We start from the raw sequence: 23,118 nt of genomic DNA, 5'->3' as shown, positions 1-23,118 counted from the left end.
TGGGAAGTTCGAGTCATTTTTGCGATTCGGATGTTTGAATCTCGTTCAGTAAAATGAACGAATCTTTTTTCGAGTCATTTCGTTCGTTTCGTTCATCTGAGCAGAGTTAAATTAATGTTGCATGTTAATAGCCAAATTACCCCATAACGTTTATTTATGCTAGTTTTGATCAGATATATAATAAGAAATAACTTATATTGTAGTTAGGGACAAGTTATGAGAAAGTTATTTAATTATTTCCTGACAGCCATATAAGCTCTGAAATCTGTACAAGAAACAAAAAGGATTATAGCTCAACTCTAGAGACTTATTTTGCCCATATAGGCTGCATTTACAGAAAACATAATGATTAGTTCACCTACCGAGTCCAGGGGTCCGAGTCGTTCATTCTTTTGTCATGTGACAACCCCATACTCTCTCTGTTCTGTTTAAAGAATTTGAGAAATATTTTTTGATCATTCAAACTAGTGCCAACAGAAAAGCTATGAAAACTGTTGACTTATGTTTATCTTTCAATATTTAATTTAATGAATAATTCAAAGGTCTTGTTTTTGTTTCGATTTTTTAGGTTTTTTTTCTTGTTTTTCTTCTTTTTAACTATGCCTTGCTCCCCTGGTTGTAATATGTATAATGTTTGTTTGTTTGTTATAGCATAATAATAAAAAAACTTGCATGTGTTTGTAGTTGAAGGTTGCCACCCCTAATATGGCGGCGCCGTTGACGTACGATCCAGCAGCCAACGAGCGGTGTAGTTGGTTAAAATCACATTATACTTTTTGGACTAAAATTGATGTCGTTTTTAAAAAATTAAGTCGTTTTTACATGTTTCACAATATTTGTAAAGTCATTTTTAACAGATTTAGTCCACCTTGTAGTTATAGACAAAACTGTACACACAAACCCATAATCAACGTAGAGCCAAAAACAAAGCAGACTACTTTTATTTTGAAACTGCATATACGAAAGTGACGGTCTACCTCATGAATATTAATTTATTAGTGAAGCCCTCGCTGATTGGCTTGAAGGCATGCGTCAGTCAGAGGGCTTGACAGCTGGCGAATGAGAGGTGTCCGACTTTTGCACTTTAGGACGTTACCGAGCGTATCAACACTTCCGTCTTCATCAGCTACAATGTTAACAGAGGAAATCCACGTAAATATGTTTAACCTTTGTATTATCATGGGAGCACAAAGCTTAAGGGTACGTGTTAAAAATCCATTTTCACTAACAAGACCGTTTTACTGTAGTGTAAATAAGAAGCTTGTGCTATAACATGGTAACGTTATCGCATTGTGCATAAATGATCAGTTCTGCAGTTTGTGTATTATAGTGTAGGACACACTTTGGTGTAACAGAGAATTTGCATGAACTTAAACCGAATGACAAAATCACCTGAATTACGAAACATGTTTAAGCTTTTATTGCAGGCTATCCATCGGTTACCTTTAATTCACTGAATGACATCCATACCACGAAAATGTACAATTCTTAAATATTTATATGCAATGAATTCACCTTGCTGCAGCACTACTGCGGTCTTCAGGATGATTTTCTGATCCTTTTACACTAACAAATGCATTTTGGGACAAACGTACCCTGTTTATTTAAATAATTAAACTAACTACAACAAAATTGCATTTACATTTATTTAGATAGACTTATATCCAAAGCCACTTGAGAGAACATTCAACATTTTGTCAGTAATGCATATAAGACAGTCAATGCTTATTTAAGCATTACTTAAATGTTTATTTAAAGATCAAATGGTACAAGGAAAGTGTGGACTGTAACACTGCATGACAGTGGATGAAATAAATCACCTTCTTAATAGTGATAAAGTTAAGAGTGTTTTGTCTGGTTTTAGGGCTGGTAAACACATGCTGAAACAAGGCGGCAGAGGTAAAGAGATGACCTGTTGTTCAGGCACCATGAGAAGACCTGTGAAACAGTGCCATTGCCCTTCCAGGTATACTGACAAACTAAGGCCGTGTTCACATTTGACTTCTTTTTTGACAAGAAAAAGTTGTCAATGGCGCTTTTTTACTTAAAAAAATGCTTGCTGCGTTGTGGTTACAATTAGCAGCCGGCAATGTTCGAAGATAGCATTTGTGCTTCGAGTCATCATTCCTATGCCCTACTCCCTTCGAAGGGCAGAGCCCTTGGAGTTTAGACTTTGAGTAGGGCTGAGCCGATAAACGATATCATATCGAATCACGGTAAAATTTATGTCGATAACGATGATAAGCTATTGGCATTTTGACTCGATGTGGATTAATCTTACAGTCTAACACAGCAGAAATAAATGCAACAACAGTCAGTCGGCATGCAGCTTTTAGCGTCAAAGCAGAGGTTGCTCTAGACTTTTTCATTGTCTGTCATTTTTATGGATAGGCTTGTAAAAAATCTGTCATAATCTATTTTTACCCGTCACTGTGGTGCAATGTGATATTACGTGCCAATTAGCATGTTTGTGACGTCATCGCGACGTACATGCGTTCTTTGAACTTACTGTATTTTAATACCCAATAAAGCCGAAATTGTTTACATATTTAATGTTTCTGTTGTCACACATAAAATACTAATTACAGACAAATGTTCATGTCCAGTCAGTAACAATGACAGGTGCTTGTACACGCTGTTTTGAAATCTAATCGTTCACTTATTCACTTACAAGTAACTTTAAGCTGCTGTTAGGTCATGAAAGGAGAAGACTCACAGAGACTTTTTTCCACTCAGTGAAAGTTAAGGTTTATCCAAAATTACACTAATCCTGTCGCTCTCTGAAGTAAAAAAAGTCTGTAAACACCGCACCACTGGTTTGTGCGCCTGTGTGTGTAGGTTATGAGAGCCCGCGACGAGAGGCAGATGAATGACAGATGTAGGCTTTGCAGAATCAAATCCAGAAACACCACCACAAACTCAACTTTATTTGTATAGAGCTTTTTACAATTTTCATTGTTACAAACAACGTTAGAGATCGCGGTGTTATTATAAAAAGTGCAAAAAGATTTTCAGTTCGTTTTGAAACTATGGCGAAACAAATTAGACGGTGGTGGGCCGTCATAGTCGTCTTGATTATGAACGCCCTTGGCTCCGCACCGCGAGTCTCCGCTGATCCCGCGTGGGTTTTCCTGAATGGACGAGGCATTTATGAGTAATGAATGGGAAACGTACATGTCCCTACGATCACGTTCTAATGAAAGGAAATGATTGGATGCTACCAACTCGACAAAAAGGGGAATTATAAACTGCCCTCGTTGTAATCTGTCAAAATGACGGACGGCCTTCAGATTTTTCCGTCACTGGTATTAAAAATCCATCAATGGCGGGAATTTTAGGTTAACGCGACCTCTGCGTCAAAGTACAAAGTCCATTTCATACTGCACTTGGCAAAGAAAACTCGACATGAGGAGGAAAACATGACTGGAACAGGGTTTTTCCTGGCTCAAAATGAGGCGGAGGTGGTGCCATCCTGATCTTGTACACACACGTAGGCCTACCCTACCTTTGTGGCTTAACCAAAGTGACTTTGACATATTAAAAGTTCTAATAAAATAGATGAAAATGACAATTATTAAGTTATATAAAACATTACTTTTATTCAACCAAACAGAAATGTTTTTTTTATCAAACATTTTCAACTAACATTTTAGCCCACAAAAGCCAACTGAATTGACCAGTCTTACTAAATGAGCAAAGCTCATTCACATCTGCATTCTCTGTGGTTCACTTTAAATGATTCAGTGATCTCTTATATTCGCTAGTGACTGAAAAGTTCAATCAGTTCAAATGAGTCATTCGTGTGCGATTCGTTCTGAACGCAATGTGCGTTCATACTTGCAAACTCGCTGTGTACAGTATACGCTGATTCAACGATCCAACTGCACAGCTAAAGACATTACAATGATGTACGTCATGTTAATTTAAGAAATTTCAAGAAATTACACGTACTTGGATGAAAAACAAACATCCTTGAAAAACAGGCAGCTCTTGTTCTGCAACTCTTTTTAGCGCCTCAGTGTGCTGATAACGAAACAGCGCCTCTATGGCGTTATTTTAATGACAAATGTCGCGAGTGCATTATTACAAGGCGAGAACGCATTCTTGTCATACGAGCGTGCGAATCTCTCCGCTCGCACGCCGATTTCCTTTGCTCGTGCACAAAACTGGACGCGCGCTTTCAATTATACGCTGCTCTCTTATGAATTTTCTCTCCTCTCGCTCAGTGAGCGTGTGCGCACTCAAAATGCGTGCCGTGCGTCCACGAATCCTTTGGTACTCTTGCTCTCGAGAGGTCCTCCTGTGTGTTCCAGGCATTATAGGCTGTCAAAAGTAGTCAACCAATCAGGGATAGGCTTCCACGGCAGGCCAATGAAAACGCGACCTCTTACATGGCATCTTATTGGTTGAAAGTGACTCGACGTATTCAACGAAGCAAGATGGATCCACCACGTGTTCAGGTAACAATATTATTATAAAATAACGCCATAGTCCTATCGCGTCTTTGCATCGACTTAACATGTAAATAACTCGTGCGTAATGCTTCATTCGCGTTTGGTGGGAACGCAGCTTTAAGCTGTTCAACTTCACGCAGCGCTTCTCAGACCTCGCAGCACGGCGAGAGTGATTCGAAAGCATACAGAGCTCTCTGCTCTCGCAGTGCTTCAATGTCATATGCCAATGTGTCTGTGCAGCGCCGAATGATGTCGAACACACCTCTCGTTTTAGACGACAGACAAGATCATGATCCTCGCGATTCTGTTGAAAAGTGGATTGAGGACGCCTTCAGGATCGATCGCGATTTAAGATCGTCAGATCACCCTCCCATACATATAAACAACATTAAAAACTTGATTTTTACCACTGTATGCTCTGCATCCCAGCCTTCAGATGGAGCATCCCGTCTGTGCAGTTGGATTTTGGAAAAAAGATGTTTGTCTTTAAAAACACAAAGCAGATTATCGAAATCTATTTTTGTGACTGTCTCAATGCAGCGCGCAAGCTTATACCTTAAGTCCACTGTGTAATTTTTTGGAGGATCTATTGACAGAAATGCAATATAATATACATAACTTTGTGTTCAGAGGTGTATAAAAACCTTATATAATGAAGCGTTATGTTTTTATTACCTTAGAATGAGCTATTTCTATCTACATACACTGGTATGGCACTGGTTTTGAACTGTAAACCCTTATCTAATTGAGTTTTTTTCACCCAACAGAAGGGTGCTTGTTCCACTCCTGAGCCTGGCATTGATTTCACTGGCTCTGTTAAAACTGCCTCTCTTTCACACTGACCAAAAACCCGTTGGAGTGTCAGTAGATCCCATCTATCGAGGGGTAAGATTCACTGTCTTATCAGTTGTTTATTAACTTAAATGATTTTGAACCCTTTCTGTGGTTCTGACAGTTGTATTTTTACTTTTATGAACTCATACGTTGCAAAAACACCACCAGCAAGTCGCAAGAGCTGCAGTGTATAGTATAAGTGCACAGATTTAGTAGTCTCATTCCCCTAACGTTATTTTTTGGTTCCCTTTTGGTTATTTTTTGGGAACCAAAAAATAACGTTCTAAGAACATTCTGTTCAGGTTTTATTTTTCCAACCAGAAAATAACATTTCCAGAACGTTGCAGGCTGGTTTTTTAAAAATAACCAGAAAATAACGTTCCCCAATGGTTATTTTTTTGGTAATTTTTTGCAACCAGAAAATAACCAGAAAGTAACGTTCCCTGATGGTTATTTATTGGTTATTTTTTGCAGCCAGAAAATAACTAGAAAGTAACGTTCTCTGATGGTTATTTATTGGTAATTTTTTTTAAACCAGAAAATAACGTTCCCTGATGGTTATTTATTGGGGGGGGGTTTAAACCAGAAAATAAGCAGAAAATAACGTTCTCCTATGGTTATTTTAATTTTTTTTGCAACCAGAAAATAACCAGAAAACAACGTTCCCTGATGGTTATTTTTTGGTTATTTTTTGCAACCAGAAAATAACCTGAAAATAACGTTCCCTGATGGTTCTTTTTTGGTTATTTTTTAATGGTAAAAATAGTCAAAACTGGTAAACGTCAGTGACATGTGCAATACAGAAATTAAAGATCACATTAACACATGTTATACTGACCAAATGAAATTAATAAATGTGCCCTTTAATGGCTGAAAATAATAAACTAGTTAAGCTTAATGAAAATACAGTCATATATATCCATGTGTATTTCTTTAGTGTTGTTGTCTGTTACTGTATGTGTGTGCGCTCGAGCACGTGCATACTCCGCTCTGCCGCTCACTTCCGTCATTTAAAATTAAATTTTTGAATGGGGAGGGAATGCAACGCTCAATATGGCCGCTGCTAGTGACTGCAATTTTAAGTGGTTGAGTTCACTCACTATTACATAGTTTTTTGATGTCTGCCAACAGAAAAATAAGTCATTAAGAGCCTATTTATTGTGCATTTGGATGTATTGTTTTAATATAATACTGTATACAACCGCTCAGAGAGTAGAGATATGAAGCAGACCTGAAGCGCTTAGCTTGTCAGATACTACGTGATGACGTCACTGATATGCAAACTAGCGCGTGACGTCATCTGGCGACATTTAGCGACTTTTCGGGTAGGCTTTAGCTACTTTCCATTGAAAAGAGTTGGCAACACTGCGTAAAACATGAAGGAACAAGCTAACGGTAAGCAACTTATTTTGGAAGTAAATGATGGTTAGATTAGCCTGTTTGTAGCCAGCTAAATTAAGTTCGCTGGAGAGCTGGACGGAATGCATTTGTATCTGCTGTAAATTATGGTGTTCCAGTTTAAATGGTGATTACTGCGTGAGGCGGGTTTATTTTTTATTTTTGGCGCGAGGCTGCTGTTGTGATAGCTATGAAGATTGTAAGTTACGTTATCGCTACAGTAGTTCGCTAACGTTACCCTTTGCAAAAATGCTTCTCAGTCTCGACCTTAACATTTGTCTCACATATCAGTAAGCTATTACTCTGACATGAAGTCGATTTGAGAACTGTTCGAGCTACAAGTAAAGCACAGCGTGTAATGTACAGTAATATTAGTATCACTCAGCTCAAGTGTCAGCCCGTGACAGCCTGTTTCATGACGGAGAAACACCTCACGTTTAGCCCGTCAGCCGCTTCAAACATGTGAGTGCTGAAATGAAGATTTACAGTGGTTTATTTGCCCTGACTAAATTCATGTAACATCTTAACAACAATCCTTGTTGATTTTAGACCGTAGTTGTCGCTCAAACGTTTTTTAATCATATTAAGGTGTTTATCCTTGAATGGTGCACTGCAAAAAATGCTTTCCTACTTGGAGTTTTTGTTTTAGTTTCTAGTCCAAATATCTGAAAATTCTTAAATCAAGAAGCATTTTCTAGCCAAGTAAAAATGATTGTCTTGTTTTCAGGAAAAAAAGTCACAATTAAGTGAGTTTTACCTTAAAACAAGCAAAATAATCTGCCAATGGGGTAAGCAAAATAATCTTAAACAAGATTTTGACGTTTGGTTAATTTTGTTTCTGAAAAAAAAAAAGATTTGATTTAAGAATTATTAAATATTTGGACTGGAAATAAGACCAAAATGTAAGAAAAGCATTTTTTGCAGCGTGTTACATGTTCTCCCTATAAACTAGTTTGACTTGCCTTTGCGTGTGAAATGTGCTATGTGAATTAACTTGCCTTTACCTACGTTGGCATTTAACTAGCGGGGCGGGGTTTCGTTTGTCACCCTTTCACCCCTGACGAGTTTGCATGCCTGCTGTCAGTCAGAGGTGTAAAGAGTACCTGAAAACCATACTTAAGTAAAAGTACAGATACCTTGCAGTGAAAATTACTCCATTACAAGTTACAAGTCACCAATTCCAAAACGACTTCAGTAAAAGTCTTTGAGTATCTGATTTTAACAGTACTTGAGTATTTTACTCATACTGAATGTAGGCTCAAAGTAGCACTAGTCCTCATCACTTAAGAGACACGTCAGTGAAAAACAGTTGATTTGTGAGGAGAGCAATCGCATTTATTTTCTTAAATCATAATAAGACTGAACACCTCAAAATTGCAACAAATCATGGTCGACACCATAACCTACGTCATTACAAACACCCTAAGTCTCATTTAGGCTCAAGTGCTCATAAGTAAACCAAAGTCCTTCAAAAAGGTCTCTTCAATATAACAGATAAATAAAATAATGTTAAGTAGAATTAAAAAGTCAAAGCCTTTTTGCACTGGACATGCTGGTTTGGGCCTCATTGCCAGCTGCAGTCATGTCCTCATTTCACATACACGGTTAGCCCTTACCTGCCATTTCTACAGTTATATATGGGCAACACTGTTGCCAGCTAGTTACTGTAGGTGTTTTACAGTAAACTACTGCAATGGCTGTTTGAAGATACATTATTAAAGAATGTATTAACGCACTTAAGTCACACAGTCTTAGATGAACAAGTGTAAATAACAGATGAACACAATAAATCTGTCAAGATTTCACCAGAGGATAATTATATTATTATATTTTGTCTATATAGTGTGAGAGCACTTTTGAAAATTGAAATACTATACATTCTTTTTACTGGTTTACATCACTTCATGGCAATAGTCCCACCACATGGTCAAATTTTGAGCAAACATGTTTAGAGCACATTTAGGAAGAGTTAGTTTTAAAAACAAGAGCTTTTGTAGATGTGTGACCTACAGTAACTAGCTGGCAAGAGTGTTGCCAATATATTACTGTAGAAATAGCGGGTAAGGGCTAACCATGTATAAACCGCCAGCGATTGACATCTACCTGATACTGCACTCATATTCATATAAAGAAGACATGTTGACAAGTTTTTGTAAGTTATGGCAAAATCCACAAGATTGTAGTACCTTCAATGCCCTGTGAATGGCAATATTAATTATAAGATAGGTGGCATGCAAAATGTAATGTGTAACTGCATTAGTCATTACAAATGTAGTGGAGTAAAGAGTACATATACTTGTTCAAAAATGTAGTCAAGTAGAGAGTAAAAGTTGCTAATATCTTTAATACTCAGTACAACTACAAAGTAGCCAAAAAGATACTTAAGTAAAGTAACTAAGTACATTTACTCCAATACTTTACACCACTGCTGTCAGTCAAATCTAATAGCTCCACCCCACCTCTATAGCATTTGGAGCATCGCTGTCATAAACATGATCTCTGTGTGTTTGCAGTGCAGGGTAAATAAAGAACGTGTTCTTTAAATATGCACAGCGTTTTCTTTACTCAGCAAACACTACATATGTAAAGGTTGTTGTTTGATGTACTTGAGGAGTGCCTCTGAATTCATATTGAGAATTGGATGTCCGTCTGATCAAACATGCCTGATTCAACAGATCAAATAAACAACATGATGGATCTTACAGTTCAGTTTGAGATATCTTTATCACGTACTGTCTTTCACAGCGTGTCCGTACATACGTCCAGGAGGTGCTGAGCAATGAGTGCAGACCTTCCTTCGCCCGACAGAGAACGAGAGCTGATCATTCCAGCTCCACTCCAGTGGCACAGCCGTTTTTATACAAGAACACTGTTTTAAATGAAGAAATATTCAAGTATCCTCCACCGTTTGGCTTCCTGGGTATGCAGAAGAATCTTAAAGAAGTGCTGAAGCTCCTTCCCTCTTCAGAGGAGAGCTCTGGCGGACGGGAGTGTCGTCGATGTGTGGTGGTTGGTAATGGAGGAATACTGAAGGGATTGGGCCTCGGGCCTCTTCTCAATCAATTCAGTGTCATTATACGGTGAGAGCATGCATATAGCATCATCATGTGATTACGTTATATTTCTAACTGAGCAATCATGCATCATAATCATATATTTGAATGTGGTACTTCATATAGATTTTACAAACGTCGCATATCGTATAATATTTAGCAAGAAGGAGCATTCTACACTAGGGATGTAACGATTCACTCAGCTCACGATGCGATTTATTCACGATTTACTCTAGATTTATTTTTGCAAAATGAGTTGAAACAAATTAGAAATGAACAACTTCCCTTGCATTATTTCTTAAATGCTTCACGTTTCTTCGTATGATAAAATTGTTTTATTTCAAATAACAAAACTAAACTGCGATTTTATAACAAATTAATAATAGAAAAAGTCTCTTTAATATAAACAAACTAATACTGTCTGTGCTTTTCTTGGATTTTTTTGCATTTAAGAAATATCAGCATCCACGTTTAGGTTTGCAGTGAAAATAGCGGCCCCTGTTGTTCAAAAAATGTATTGCGATTCAGTTCAAGCCTCAACTGATTTCAATCGTCGCTCATTATAACCGATTTTCAACCGGCTCACGGTGAATCGTTACATCCCTGTTCTACACTAAGAAGGAGCATCAGTATGATACCAGTAAGAGTAATACAGCATTCCAAAGTTGCGTGTTATTTGAAGAGAGGAGGAAAGAGGCAGGCAGGTGACGGCATGTTTTAAAGCATATGTCCCGCAGGCACTGCAATGTGTTAGCAGCAAAAGCCTGCTCAGAATATATCATAGCTGAAATCCAGTGACATTTGGATTGTACACTTTTGCACATTATGTAACATACTAATCTAACCAGTGTGCAGTTGTGCTTACAGTTAACTTTGCATTTTTCTTAAGGGAGAAGCGCTTGCAAAACCGTTCAAAAGTGATGACGTTTTGAAACCTGCCATTTAAAGTGGTCATATGGCGCGAACACGTGTTTTTCTGTGTCTTTGGTGTGTTACAAGTTGCCCATGCATGTATTAGACACGTAAAATTGCAGAAATGAAAGTGTGGGAACAAAAGAGTCATTCTATGTAAAAGCGAATGCTCACCCAGACCTGCCTGAAACACCTCGTGTAGCCACACCCCCACAAATCTACGTCAGTTGGTGGTCTGATTGGACTAAGACCGCCCAAATGTATACGCAAGTAAGGTGGGCGTACCTGTCAGTACAATTGAAGAGGAACCTGATGTTCCAAATATGGTAAGAGGCGTTACATTTCCCTCACACGCTTGCAGTATTCCACCAATCACTACACACTGGTGAACTGGCCAATCACAGCACACCTCGCTTTTCAGAGCCATGAGCTTTGTTGAAAATGCACGGTATGTGGAAGATGCAGCGTTTTTTAACCTTAAATCGTGTAGACACATTGCATTACATCTAAAACAAACCATAATATTCATTTTAGCTGTGTCATATGACCCCTTTAAAGAAGTGAAAGTCCAGTTCAGGGGTTTGAACAGACTGAACCGCTTTTATGTAAATGAAATGCTGAATGTGTCTTTAACCTTTTTTATAAGCTTTTTTATAATACCATATTGTTTTTGAGCATTTAGCTAATTGTAAAAGTTAAAAGATGTCATAACTCAGTATGAAGTCAGAGAAAAGTGGTTGTTAATGTCAGTTACAGTGCATTTCATACCATACTAAGGCCCGTTTCACACAAACTTCGCTGTGTTTGTTTTTGTGGCCATGTTAACAGAGCATTCCCACACACAGCATGCGGATGCGGTGCGTCTGTTGCAGGAGCGATGCAGTGCAGCAATCGTTTAGAATTTTTTTTGCTGTACTGGCCGGTAAATTTTTGCTTCGTTGTGTCATGCACATCTCAAATGTTTCATTGTTTTTTCAAAATAATAAACGTTTTCCATAAACAGGTTGAACAGCGGACCCGTGCAAGATTTTATCGCAGATGTTGGAAATCGTACTTCGATCAGAATGACGTACCCTGAAGGTTGCCCGAAGGTTTGGGAAGATACAGACTCAGATCTCAAGTTTGTTGCTGTGATCTACAAATCCGTAGATTTCCACTGGCTTCGTGCAATGATCACCGAAACAGCCATTGTAAGTGACTGTAACATGTACAGTACGTTATACATCATTCTTCTCTGAGCATCATTGTAACTCTGTGAACTCTTTCAGTCGCTGTGGGACCGGCTGTTTTTCTGGCAGAAGGTTCCTGTGAGGGTTCCAATAGACGTCTCCCAGTTTCATCTTCTGAATCCAGAGATCATTCGAGAAACCGCTCTGGATCTGCTTCATTACCCCACGCCCGGGAAACGACTCTGGGGCTGGGACCAGGTCAGGTTTTCTCTTTTTATATTTGAATAATTGATATAAGTGATTGCTTTCATAAAAAACAGAGAGAAGAAAATGAAGCCTGTAAAGAGGTGTAACATCATTCAGATCATCACGTTCACTCTCATCAGATGAGCAAAAATGACTGATAGATAGTTGAGACAAAATGTGACCTTTTTGGCCAAAATGTAAAAAGATCTGCCGCATGCGTTCAGTGCACTTTTGCTTTACTTGAGTGTGAGCATATCAACAAAAATAGACGGAAAACCCAGACACTTCTGCTTCTACTGTGTGAACGCTGAAAACAATGCACACTGCTCTTGCTCAAAACTCCTCCAGGTTAAAAGATGTTTAATGGTGCAATGAGGAAAAGCACTCTAAAAGCACTTGGTTGGGTGATTCATTTAAAGGGATACTTCACCCAAAAATGAAAATTCTGTCATCATTTACTCACCTTCGAGTTGTTCAAAATGTGTATACATTTCTTTGTTTTGATGAACTCAGAGAAAGATATTTGGAAGAATGCTTATAAGCAAACAGATTTTGCCCCCCATTGACTCCCATAGTAAACTCCCGTAAAGTTTGTGTCTGAAGAGGAAACTCCTACAAATGCATAAGCAATAAGCCAAGGTCAGTCGCAAAAACAGTCCATGTGCATGCCTTTTCAGCGCTCGTTTTCACTGCGTGTCTTTAGTAAATACAGACAGTATTTTTTTTTACACCAAAAGAGGTGTTAGTAAACCTGATTTCTGTTTGTTACTCCTGATCTTTATCATTAAAGACCACGTTTGGATTCCCACCTCGACTCCACAGTGGAACAGAAGCACAATGACTTTATAAAAAACTGGCTTTAATCTAAAGAAGTTTTACTCATACATGAACCTGCACTGCAAAACAAGTACAAACCCGATTCCAAAAAAGTTGGGACACTGTACAAATTGTGAATAAAAACAGAATGCAATAATGTGGAAGTTTCAAATTTCAATATTTTATTCAGAATACAACATAGATGACATATCAAATGTTTAAACTGAGAGAATGTATCATTTTAAGGAAAAATAAGTTGATTTTAAATTTCATGGCATCAATACATCTCAAAAAAGTTGGGACAAGGCCATGTTTACCACTGTGTGGCATCCCCTCTTCTTTTTATAACAGTCTGCAAACGTCTGGGGACTGAGGAGACAAGTTGCTCAAGTTTAGGAATAGGAATGTTGTCCCATTCTTGTCTAATACAGGCTTCTAGTTGCTCGACTGTCTTAGGTCTTCTTTGTCGCATCTTCCTCTTTATGATGCGCCAAATGTTTTCTATGGGTGAAAGATCTGGACTGCAGGCTGGCCATTTCAGTACCCGGATCCTTCTTCTACGCAGCCATGATGTTGTAATTGATGCAGTATGTGGTCTGGCATTGTCATGTTGGAAAATGCAAGGTCTTCCCTGAAAGAGACGACGTCTGGATGGGAGCATATGTTGTTCTAGAACTTGGATATACCTTTCAGCATTGATGGTGCCTTTCCAGATGTGTAAGCTGCCCATGCCACACGCACTCATGCAACCCCATACCATCAGAGATGCAGGCTTCTGAACTGAGCGCTGATAACAACTTGGGTTGTCCTTGTCCTCTTTAGTCCGGATGACATGGCGTCCCAGTTTTCCAAAAAGAACTTCAAATTTTGATTCGTCTGACCACAGAACAGTTTTCCACTTTGCCACAGTCCATTTTAAATGAGCCTTGGCCCAGAGAAAACGCCTGCGCTTCTGGATCATGTTTAGATATGGCTTCTTTTTTGACCTATAGAGTTTTAGCCGGCAACGGCGAATGGCACGGTGGATTGTGTTCACCGACAATGTTTTCTGGAAGTATTCCTGAGCCCATGTTGTGATTTCCATTACAGTAGCATTCCTGTATGTGATGCAGTGCCGTCTAAGGGCCCGAAGATCACGGGCATCCAGTATGGTTTTCCGGCCTTGACCCTTACGCACAGAGATTGTTCCAGATTCTCTGAATCTTTGGATGATATTATGCACTGTAGATGATGATAACTTCAAACTCTTTGCAATTTTTCTCTGAGAAACTCCTTTCTGATATTGCTCCAATATTTTTCGCCGCAGCATTGGGGGAATTGGTGATCCTCTGCCCATCTTGACTTCTGAGAGACACTGCCACTCTGAGAGGCTCTTTTTATACCCAATCATGTTGCCAATTGACCTAATAAGTTGCAAATTGGTCCTCCAGCTGTTCCTTATATGTACATTTAACTTTTCCGGCCTCTTATTGCTACCTGTCCCAACTTTTTTGGAATGTGTAGCTCTCATGAAATCCAAAATGAGCCAATATTTGGCATGACATTTCAAAATGTCTCACTTTCAACATTTGATATGTTATCTATATTCTATTGTGAATAAAATATAAGTTTATGAGATTCGTAAATTATTGCATTCCTTTTTTATTCACAATTTGTACAGTGTCCCAACTTTTTTGGAATCGGGTTTGTACATACAGTATACTGTATATCATTTTCAAGCAAGTTGTCTTGTTTTCCACAAAATAAAGTAAATGCGACAGCAAGGTGGTTTTCTTAGCACTTATGACAGGGTTCCCGCGGATCCTTAAAAAGTCTTAAAAGTATTACATTAATTTTTTTAATTTAAGCTCATAAATGGGTGGCTTCCCAGACAGGCCTTAAGACTAGTCCCAGAGCCATTGAGAGAGAGTCGCGTCAACTCCGTTGACTCCAATGGAACAGTTTTTTCACAGCAATGGAGGCTCTCAATAGTTACTAGTAACGCATGGAGCTGCGACTAAACAGACCAGCTGAGGTAAACTTTTAACCCATTTAAAGACGAAAGCCATTTAATGAATAAAAAATGAAAGACGTAAAGCATTTCAAGAGAAAACACAACTTCCTCGAACTATCTGAAGGCTTTATGAATCACATGACTAGTGCTGCAACAACTAATCGATAATAATCGATAATGAAATTCGTTGTCAACGAATTTCATTATCGATTATTTGGTCTGTGACGTCACTTGCGAGCTGCACAGTTACAAATCAAGCGCGTCTTCTTCCCTTTTAAAATTACAGTTTTAAATGTGTCTCTCCGTGCAGCATGAGCTTTTTTAAATGTTATAGACGTGGTTCTCAGTGGATGCGTCTCTTCGTGCAGCGCGAGATGCGCAATTTTAAAGTCACACGTGTCTCTCCGTGCTGCATGAGGTGCGCAGTTTTAAAGTCAGACGTGTCTCTCCGTGCAGCGTGAGGTGCGCAGTTTTAAAGTCAAATGTGTCTCTCCGTGCAGCGTGAGGTGCGCAGTTTTAAAGTCAAACGTGTCTCTCCGTGCAGCGCGAGGTGCGCAGTTTTAAAGTCAAATGTGTCTCTCCGTGCAGCGTGAGGTGCGCAGTTTTAAAGTCAAACGTGTCTCTCCGTGCAGCGTGAGGTGCGCAGTTTTAAAGTCACACGTGTCTCTCCGTGCAGCGCGAGGTGCGCAGTTTTAAAGTCACACGTGTCTCTCCGTGCAGCGCGAGGTGCGCAGTTTTAAAGTCACACGTGTCTCTCCGTGCAGCGCGAGGTGCGCAGTTTTAAAGTCACACGTGTCTCTCCGTGCAGCGCGAGGTGCGCAGTTTTAAAGTCACACGTGTCTCTCCGTGCAGCGCGAGGTGCGCAGTTTTAAAGTCACACGTGTCTCTCCGTGCAGCGCGAGGTGCGCAGTTTTAAAGTCACACGTGTCTCTCCGTGCAGCGCGAGGTGCGCAGTTTTAAAGTCACACGTGTCTCTCCGTGCAGCGCGAGGTGCGCAGTTTTAAAGTCACACGTGTCTCTCCGTGCAGCGCGAGGTGCGCAGTTTTAAAGTCACACGTGTCTCTCCGTGCAGCGCGAGGTGCGCAGTTTTAAAGTCACACGTGTCTCTCCGTGCAGCGCGAGGTGCGCAGTTTTAAAGTCACACGTGTCTCTCCGTGCAGCGCGAGGTGCGCAGTTTTAAAGTCACACGTGTCTCTCCGTGCAGCGCGAGGTGCGCAGTTTTAAAGTCACACGTGTCTCTCCGTGCAGCGCGAGGTGCGCAGTTTTAAAGTCACACGTGTCTCTCCGTGCAGCGCGAGGTGCGCAGTTTTAAAGTCACACGTGTCTCTCCGTGCAGCGCGAGGTGCGCAGTTTTAAAGTCACACGTGTCTCTCCGTGCAGCGCGAGGTGCGCAGTTTTAAAGTCACACGTGTCTCTCCGTGCAGCGCGAGGTGCGCAGTTTTAAAGTCACACGTGTCTCTCCGTGCAGCGCGAGGTGCGCAGTTTTAAAGTCACACGTGTCTCTCCGTGCAGCGCGAGGTGCGCAGTTTTAAAGTCACACGTGTCTCTCCGTGCAGCGCGAGGTGCGCAGTTTTAAAGTCACACGTGTCTCTCCGTGCAGCGCGAGGTGCGCAGTTTTAAAGTCACACGTGTCTCTCCGTGCAGCGCGAGGTGCGCAGTTTTAAAGTCACACGTGTCTCTCCGTGCAGCGCGAGGTGCGCAGTTTTAAAGTCACACGTGTCTCTCCGTGCAGCGCGAGGTGCGCAGTTTTAAAGTCACACGTGTCTCTCCGTGCAGCGCGAGGTGCGCAGTTTTAAAGTCACACGTGTCTCTCCGTGCAGCGCGAGGTGCGCAGTTTTAAAGTCACACGTGTCTCTCCGTGCAGCGCGAGGTGCGCAGTTTTAAAGTCACACGTGTCTCTCCGTGCAGCGCGAGGTGCGCAGTTTTAAAGTCACACGTGTCTCTCCGTGCAGCGCGAGGTGCGCAGTTTTAAAGTCACACGTGTCTCTCCGTGCAGCGCGAGGTGCGCAGTTTTAAAGTCACACGTGTCTCTCCGTGCAGCGCGAGGTGCGCAGTTTTAAAGTCACACGTGTCTCTCCGTGCAGCGCGAGGTGCGCAGTTTTAAAGTCACACGTGTCTCTCCGTGCAGCGCGAGGTGCGCAGTTTTAAAGTCACACGTGTCTCTCCGTGCAGCGCGAGGTGCGCAGTTTTAAAGTCACACGTGTCTCTCCGTGCAGCGCGAGGTGCGCAGTTTTAAAGTCACACGTGTCTCTCCGTGCAGCGCGAGGTGCGCAGTTTTAAAGTCACACGTGTCTCTCCGTGCAGCGCGAGGTGCGCAGTTTTAAAGTCACACGTGTCTCTCCGTGCAGCGCGAGGTGCGCAGTTTTAAAGTCACACGTGTCTCTCCGTGCAGCGCGAGGTGCGCAGTTTTAAAGTCACACGTGTCTCTCCGTGCAGCGCGAGGTGCGCAGTTTTAAAGTCACACGTGTCTCTCCGTGCAGCGCGAGGTGCGCAGTTTTAAAGTCACACGTGTCTCTCCGTGCAGCGCGAGGTGCGCAGTTTTAAAGTCACACGTGTCTCTCCGTGCAGCGCGAGGTGCGCAGTTTTAAAGTCACACGTGTCTCTCCGTGCAGCGCGAGGTGCGCAGTTTTAAAGTCACACGTGTCTCTCCGTGCAGCGCGAGGTGCGCAGTTTTAAAGTCACACGTGTCTCTCCGTGCAGCGCGAGGTGCGCAGTTTTAAAGTCACACGTGTCTCTCCGTGCAGCGCGAGGTGCGCAGTTTTAAAGTCACACGTGTCTCTCCGTGCAGCGCGAGGTGCGCAGTTTTAAAGTCACACGTGTCTCTCCGTGCAGCGCGAGGTGCGCAGTTTTAAAGTCACACGTGTCTCTCCGTGCAGCGCGAGGTGCGCAGTTTTAAAGTCACACGTGTCTCTCCGTGCAGCGCGAGGTGCGCAGTTTTAAAGTCACACGTGTCTCTCCGTGCAGCGCGAGGTGCGCAGTTTTAAAGTCACACGTGTCTCTCCGTGCAGCGCGAGGTGCGCAGTTTTAAAGTCACACGTGTCTCTCCGTGCAGCGCGAGGTGCGCAGTTTTAAAGTCACACGTGTCTCTCCGTGCAGCGCGAGGTGCGCAGTTTTAAAGTCACACGTGTCTCTCCGTGCAGCGCGAGGTGCGCAGTTTTAAAGTCACACGTGTCTCTCCGTGCAGCGCGAGGTGCGCAGTTTTAAAGTCACACGTGTCTCTCCGTGCAGCGCGAGGTGCGCAGTTTTAAAGTCACACGTGTCTCTCCGTGCAGCGCGAGGTGCGCAGTTTTAAAGTCACACGTGTCTCTCCGTGCAGCGCGAGGTGCGCAGTTTTAAAGTCACACGTGTCTCTCCGTGCAGCGCGAGGTGCGCAGTTTTAAAGTCACACGTGTCTCTCCGTGCAGCGCGAGGTGCGCAGTTTTAAAGTCACACGTGTCTCTCCGTGCAGCGCGAGGTGCGCAGTTTTAAAGTCACACGTGTCTCTCCGTGCAGCGCGAGGTGCGCAGTTTTAAAGTCACACGTGTCTCTCCGTGCAGCGCGAGGTGCGCAGTTTTAAAGTCACACGTGTCTCTCCGTGCAGCGCGAGGTGCGCAGTTTTAAAGTCACACGTGTCTCTCCGTGCAGCGCGAGGTGCGCAGTTTTAAAGTCACACGTGTCTCTCCGTGCAGCGCGAGGTGCGCAGTTTTAAAGTCACACGTGTCTCTCCGTGCAGCGCGAGGTGCGCAGTTTTAAAGTCACACGTGTCTCTCCGTGCAGCGCGAGGTGCGCAGTTTTAAAGTCACACGTGTCTCTCCGTGCAGCGCGAGGTGCGCAGTTTTAAAGTCACACGTGTCTCTCCGTGCAGCGCGAGGTGCGCAGTTTTAAAGTCACACGTGTCTCTCCGTGCAGCGCGAGGTGCGCAGTTTTAAAGTCACACGTGTCTCTCCGTGCAGCGCGAGGTGCGCAGTTTTAAAGTCACACGTGTCTCTCCGTGCAGCGCGAGGTGCGCAGTTTTAAAGTCACACGTGTCTCTCCGTGCAGCGCGAGGTGCGCAGTTTTAAAGTCACACGTGTCTCTCCGTGCAGCGCGAGGTGCGCAGTTTTAAAGTCACACGTGTCTCTCCGTGCAGCGCGAGGTGCGCAGTTTTAAAGTCACACGTGTCTCTCCGTGCAGCGCGAGGTGCGCAGTTTTAAAGTCACACGTGTCTCTCCGTGCAGCGCGAGGTGCGCAGTTTTAAAGTCACACGTGTCTCTCCGTGCAGCGCGAGGTGCGCAGTTTTAAAGTCACACGTGTCTCTCCGTGCAGCGCGAGGTGCGCAGTTTTAAAGTCACACGTGTCTCTCCGTGCAGCGCGAGGTGCGCAGTTTTAAAGTCACACGTGTCTCTCCGTGCAGCGCGAGGTGCGCAGTTTTAAAGTCACACGTGTCTCTCCGTGCAGCGCGAGGTGCGCAGTTTTAAAGTCACACGTGTCTCTCCGTGCAGCGCGAGGTGCGCAGTTTTAAAGTCACACGTGTCTCTCCGTGCAGCGCGAGGTGCGCAGTTTTAAAGTCACACGTGTCTCTCCGTGCAGCGCGAGGTGCGCAGTTTTAAAGTCACACGTGTCTCTCCGTGCAGCGCGAGGTGCGCAGTTTTAAAGTCACACGTGTCTCTCCGTGCAGCGCGAGGTGCGCAGTTTTAAAGTCACACGTGTCTCTCCGTGCAGCGCGAGGTGCGCAGTTTTAAAGTCACACGTGTCTCTCCGTGCAGCGCGAGGTGCGCAGTTTTAAAGTCACACGTGTCTCTCCGTGCAGCGCGAGGTGCGCAGTTTTAAAGTCACACGTGTCTCTCCGTGCAGCGCGAGGTGCGCAGTTTTAAAGTCACACGTGTCTCTCCGTGCAGCGCGAGGTGCGCAGTTTTAAAGTCACACGTGTCTCTCCGTGCAGCGCGAGGTGCGCAGTTTTAAAGTCACACGTGTCTCTCCGTGCAGCGCGAGGTGCGCAGTTTTAAAGTCACACGTGTCTCTCCGTGCAGCGCGAGGTGCGCAGTTTTAAAGTCACACGTGTCTCTCCGTGCAGCGCGAGGTGCGCAGTTTTAAAGTCACACGTGTCTCTCCGTGCAGCGCGAGGTGCGCAGTTTTAAAGTCACACGTGTCTCTCCGTGCAGCGCGAGGTGCGCAGTTTTAAAGTCACACGTGTCTCTCCGTGCAGCGCGAGGTGCGCAGTTTTAAAGTCACACGTGTCTCTCCGTGCAGCGCGAGGTGCGCAGTTTTAAAGTCACACGTGTCTCTCCGTGCAGCGCGAGGTGCGCAGTTTTAAAGTCACACGTGTCTCTCCGTGCAGCGCGAGGTGCGCAGTTTTAAAGTCACACGTGTCTCTCAGTGCAGCGCGAGGTGCGCAGTTTTAAAGTCACACGTGTCTCTCCGTGCAGCGCGAGGTGCGCAGTTTTAAAGTCAGACGTGTTTTGCATGCATCTCTTCAAGCTGCGCAGTTTTAAAGTTTAAAGGGGAGAGGTGTTTTAAATGACAAAATTAAAGATTATATTAGTAAAACCCAATTTGTGGCGTTTGCACTTTGCAAAGTACATAATAGGCTAAATACCCTGATTTGGTGGTTTATTTAGTTCAGAGGTGGGTAACGAATGCATTTACTTGAGTACTGTACTTAAGTACACTTTTTGAGTATTTGTACTGAAGTATTACTTTTTCTGTTTACTTTTTACTGCACTTCACTACATTTGAATGACAAATATCTCACTTTTCATGGCACAAAAAAAATATTTCCTTGGCCGACCCTCCCCTCACTCCCACGTTTGGGAGAGACTATTGTCAGTTGCTTCTAATATGACACACATGAATCAACTCACCAGGTGTATTAATTATGGAGACATTCACAACATTTTGGGAGAAGGCTAATGAGTTCAGTTGTGTATACTTTTCCCATATCTGATTTACTTATTATAAGCAAAAGATGTAATTACATTATCCGATTAATCGAAAAAATAATCGTCCAACTAATCGATTATCAAAATAATCGTTAGTTGCAGCCCTACACATGACGCTCCAGCGTTTTGGACTTCCGTTGGCAGAACTCTCTCTCTCCATGGCTATGTTAGAGGTGTCTTAATCGAAAACAACTGGCACTGACTTATCTTAAAACATATCAGTGCGGTTGTTTTGTCTCAAGATGCCCACCTAACCCTAAGTATGTTTTATCCTAATTTAACCAAGGCCTAGTCCTGGTTTAAACTAATCCCTGTCCGGGAAACCACCCCAAAAAGTCTTCTTTTTACTTATGGTAGGTCTTACATTTTATATGACACCTTTGGTTAAACATATTTGAATACTTCACCAAATTATAACAATTTATTACACTGCTCATTTGAATGCTTGATTCTGATTGGCCAGTCGCGACATTCCAATGGTTGTTATTTTCAAATAACAACCGCTCAAAACTAATAACACCCTGTAACCCGGATGCTGCAAATCATTTTGAGAGGGGCAGTTTAATATTACACAAAAAATAATTATAAATATGTCTTTTAATAACATATATGATATTATATTTACAAATGATTCAACCAACTTGCCTGTTCGTGACGTTTGAATGTCATTTCTTACTTTACAACTGAAACTAAACGTCTTTTCCTCACGGAAGGTCTGCATTCGGTCAAAATGAGCTAATAAAATATTTCAAAATCACGTTTTATGTCCAGTTTTGTCTCATGTGGCAAGTAGCCATGACAAGCAGGATAGTGTACCAACAGCCGGCTGTTATCGTGAAATAAGCCCCTTCAGTGTGACACAAGACCCTCCGCTTCACGTCCTCATCACACTGTCGGGGATTATTTCTGCCATAACAACCGGCTGCCTGGACATTTTAAACTTTTTTCTTTTTCCCCACATGAGTAAGGTTGTTGGGGAGTAGCTGAAGTAGCGACGTTACTAACTAACTTAACTCAATTTTTCAGTAGCATGACGGTAGCTCAACTACTTTTAAAACAGTTTAGCTAATTACTTTTTTTAAGAAAGTAGCGGTGTAGCGCGACCAAAAGCTACGTTCCGTTCTGCCTTCAGAGCAGCGCTGCTGTGTGACCAAACGTCTTCTTCTTACTGTATTACGAACTGAAATAGTTAATTATCGCCATCTATTGCAGTAATTATGTATTACGGCTTTACGCTTCACTGAGAAGAGGTACCCTGTGTTCCAATCCACATACTATCCGTCCTTATAGTATTCGATAGTAGAATTAGTATGTCCCAAATCGTAGTGTGTTGAAAAGAGTATTCCAAAGATTCCCGGATGGTCGGCTACTTCCGGTAGAAATTGGAAGTGCAGAATGATGCACACTCTGATGGCTGACATTACCCACAACTCACTGCGAGAGGGCGGAGTTTAGTGATGCTCCACTGCATTAATAAATTATATAACTGATGCGTCACAAAATTAACAAATGAAAGTATACAGTAAACATTACATATGAAATAATGAATGAATAAATATGGAAAGAAGAGCTGTATTTTGATGTGGTGGGTAGTAACGCGCTACATTTACTTCGTTACATTTACTTGAGTAACATTTTGGAAAATATGTACTTTTAAAGTAAAATTAAAATTGTGTACTTTTACTCTTGATTATTGTGACGAGGAAGGCGTGACGAGAGCCGTGGGAGGAAGAAGCGAGGCCGGGACGCGATTGATAATGAGTGTCAGCTGGGCATCATTCCGGCCTCGTATCTCTCACGGAGGAGCGGAAGCATAAAAGGACGAACAGCAGGAGAATACGGGGAGAGAGGACCGGGCCCGGAAATGTTAAGTTTTGTGTTTGTTTGTTTGGCCGGCAGTCGTCCGTGAGGGGCTGCCGGCCTTTTACTTCCGGATTATTGTTTGTTTATTTTTGATTAAAGTTTATTGTTAAATGTTCGCCGGTTCCCGCCTCCTTCCGTTTTATTGAACGTGCTACAATTATATTTCTATTAGAAAATCTGTACTTTTACTTCGTTACAATGTGTGATGTTCCTTTGTTCCTTCATTTTAAAATGTTTTTTTTAAAACGCGTTGTTTATTTCAAGGTTGTCGTCTCTTTTTACGGGCATTCCCGAGTGATCGATTCTTTTGAGTCGATTCTTTTGAAAGCATTAATTGAACAATGGGCAAAACCATTTGAATAGGCTAATGAATCAGTTCAAAGGATTTGTTCAGTTCGCAGCACGATCTGAATCATCTGAAGCAGGATTACTCACTCCTCATAGTGTTGGACTTTTTAGGCAGTCCTGCATGTTCAAAAATTT

The 23,118-nt window shown here is 42.4% G+C and overlaps 1 protein-coding gene across 2 annotated transcripts; it reads left to right on the top strand.

The window, feature by feature from the left end:
• The first annotated feature begins 1,050 nt into the window (after positions 1–1,050).
• Positions 1,051–23,053, top strand: st3gal5 (ST3 beta-galactoside alpha-2,3-sialyltransferase 5). 2 transcript variants are annotated; one of them, XM_057328754.1, is made up of 7 exons: positions 1,051–1,152; positions 1,865–1,966; positions 5,222–5,339; positions 9,432–9,766; positions 11,655–11,841; positions 11,920–12,078; positions 22,480–23,053. In XM_057328754.1, the coding sequence occupies exons 2-7, from the start codon at positions 1,878–1,880 to the stop codon at positions 22,483–22,485; spliced, it is 894 nt and encodes a 297-aa protein (XP_057184737.1). In that variant the 5' UTR covers positions 1,051–1,152; positions 1,865–1,877; the 3' UTR covers positions 22,486–23,053. The 2 variants fall into 2 exon arrangements, with proteins under 2 accessions (XP_057184737.1, XP_057184736.1); XM_057328753.1 differs by having other exon boundaries at positions 1,069–1,200.
• The last annotated feature ends 65 nt before the right edge of the window (positions 23,054–23,118 follow it).

Source organism: Triplophysa rosa, unplaced genomic scaffold (genome assembly GCF_024868665.1).
Source record: "Triplophysa rosa unplaced genomic scaffold, Trosa_1v2 scaffold7_ERROPOS2016172, whole genome shotgun sequence".
NCBI lineage: Eukaryota > Metazoa > Chordata > Actinopteri > Cypriniformes > Nemacheilidae > Triplophysa > Triplophysa rosa.
The sequence above is the reverse complement of the archived record's forward strand: the minus strand, read 5'-3'. Positions and strand labels throughout refer to the sequence as shown.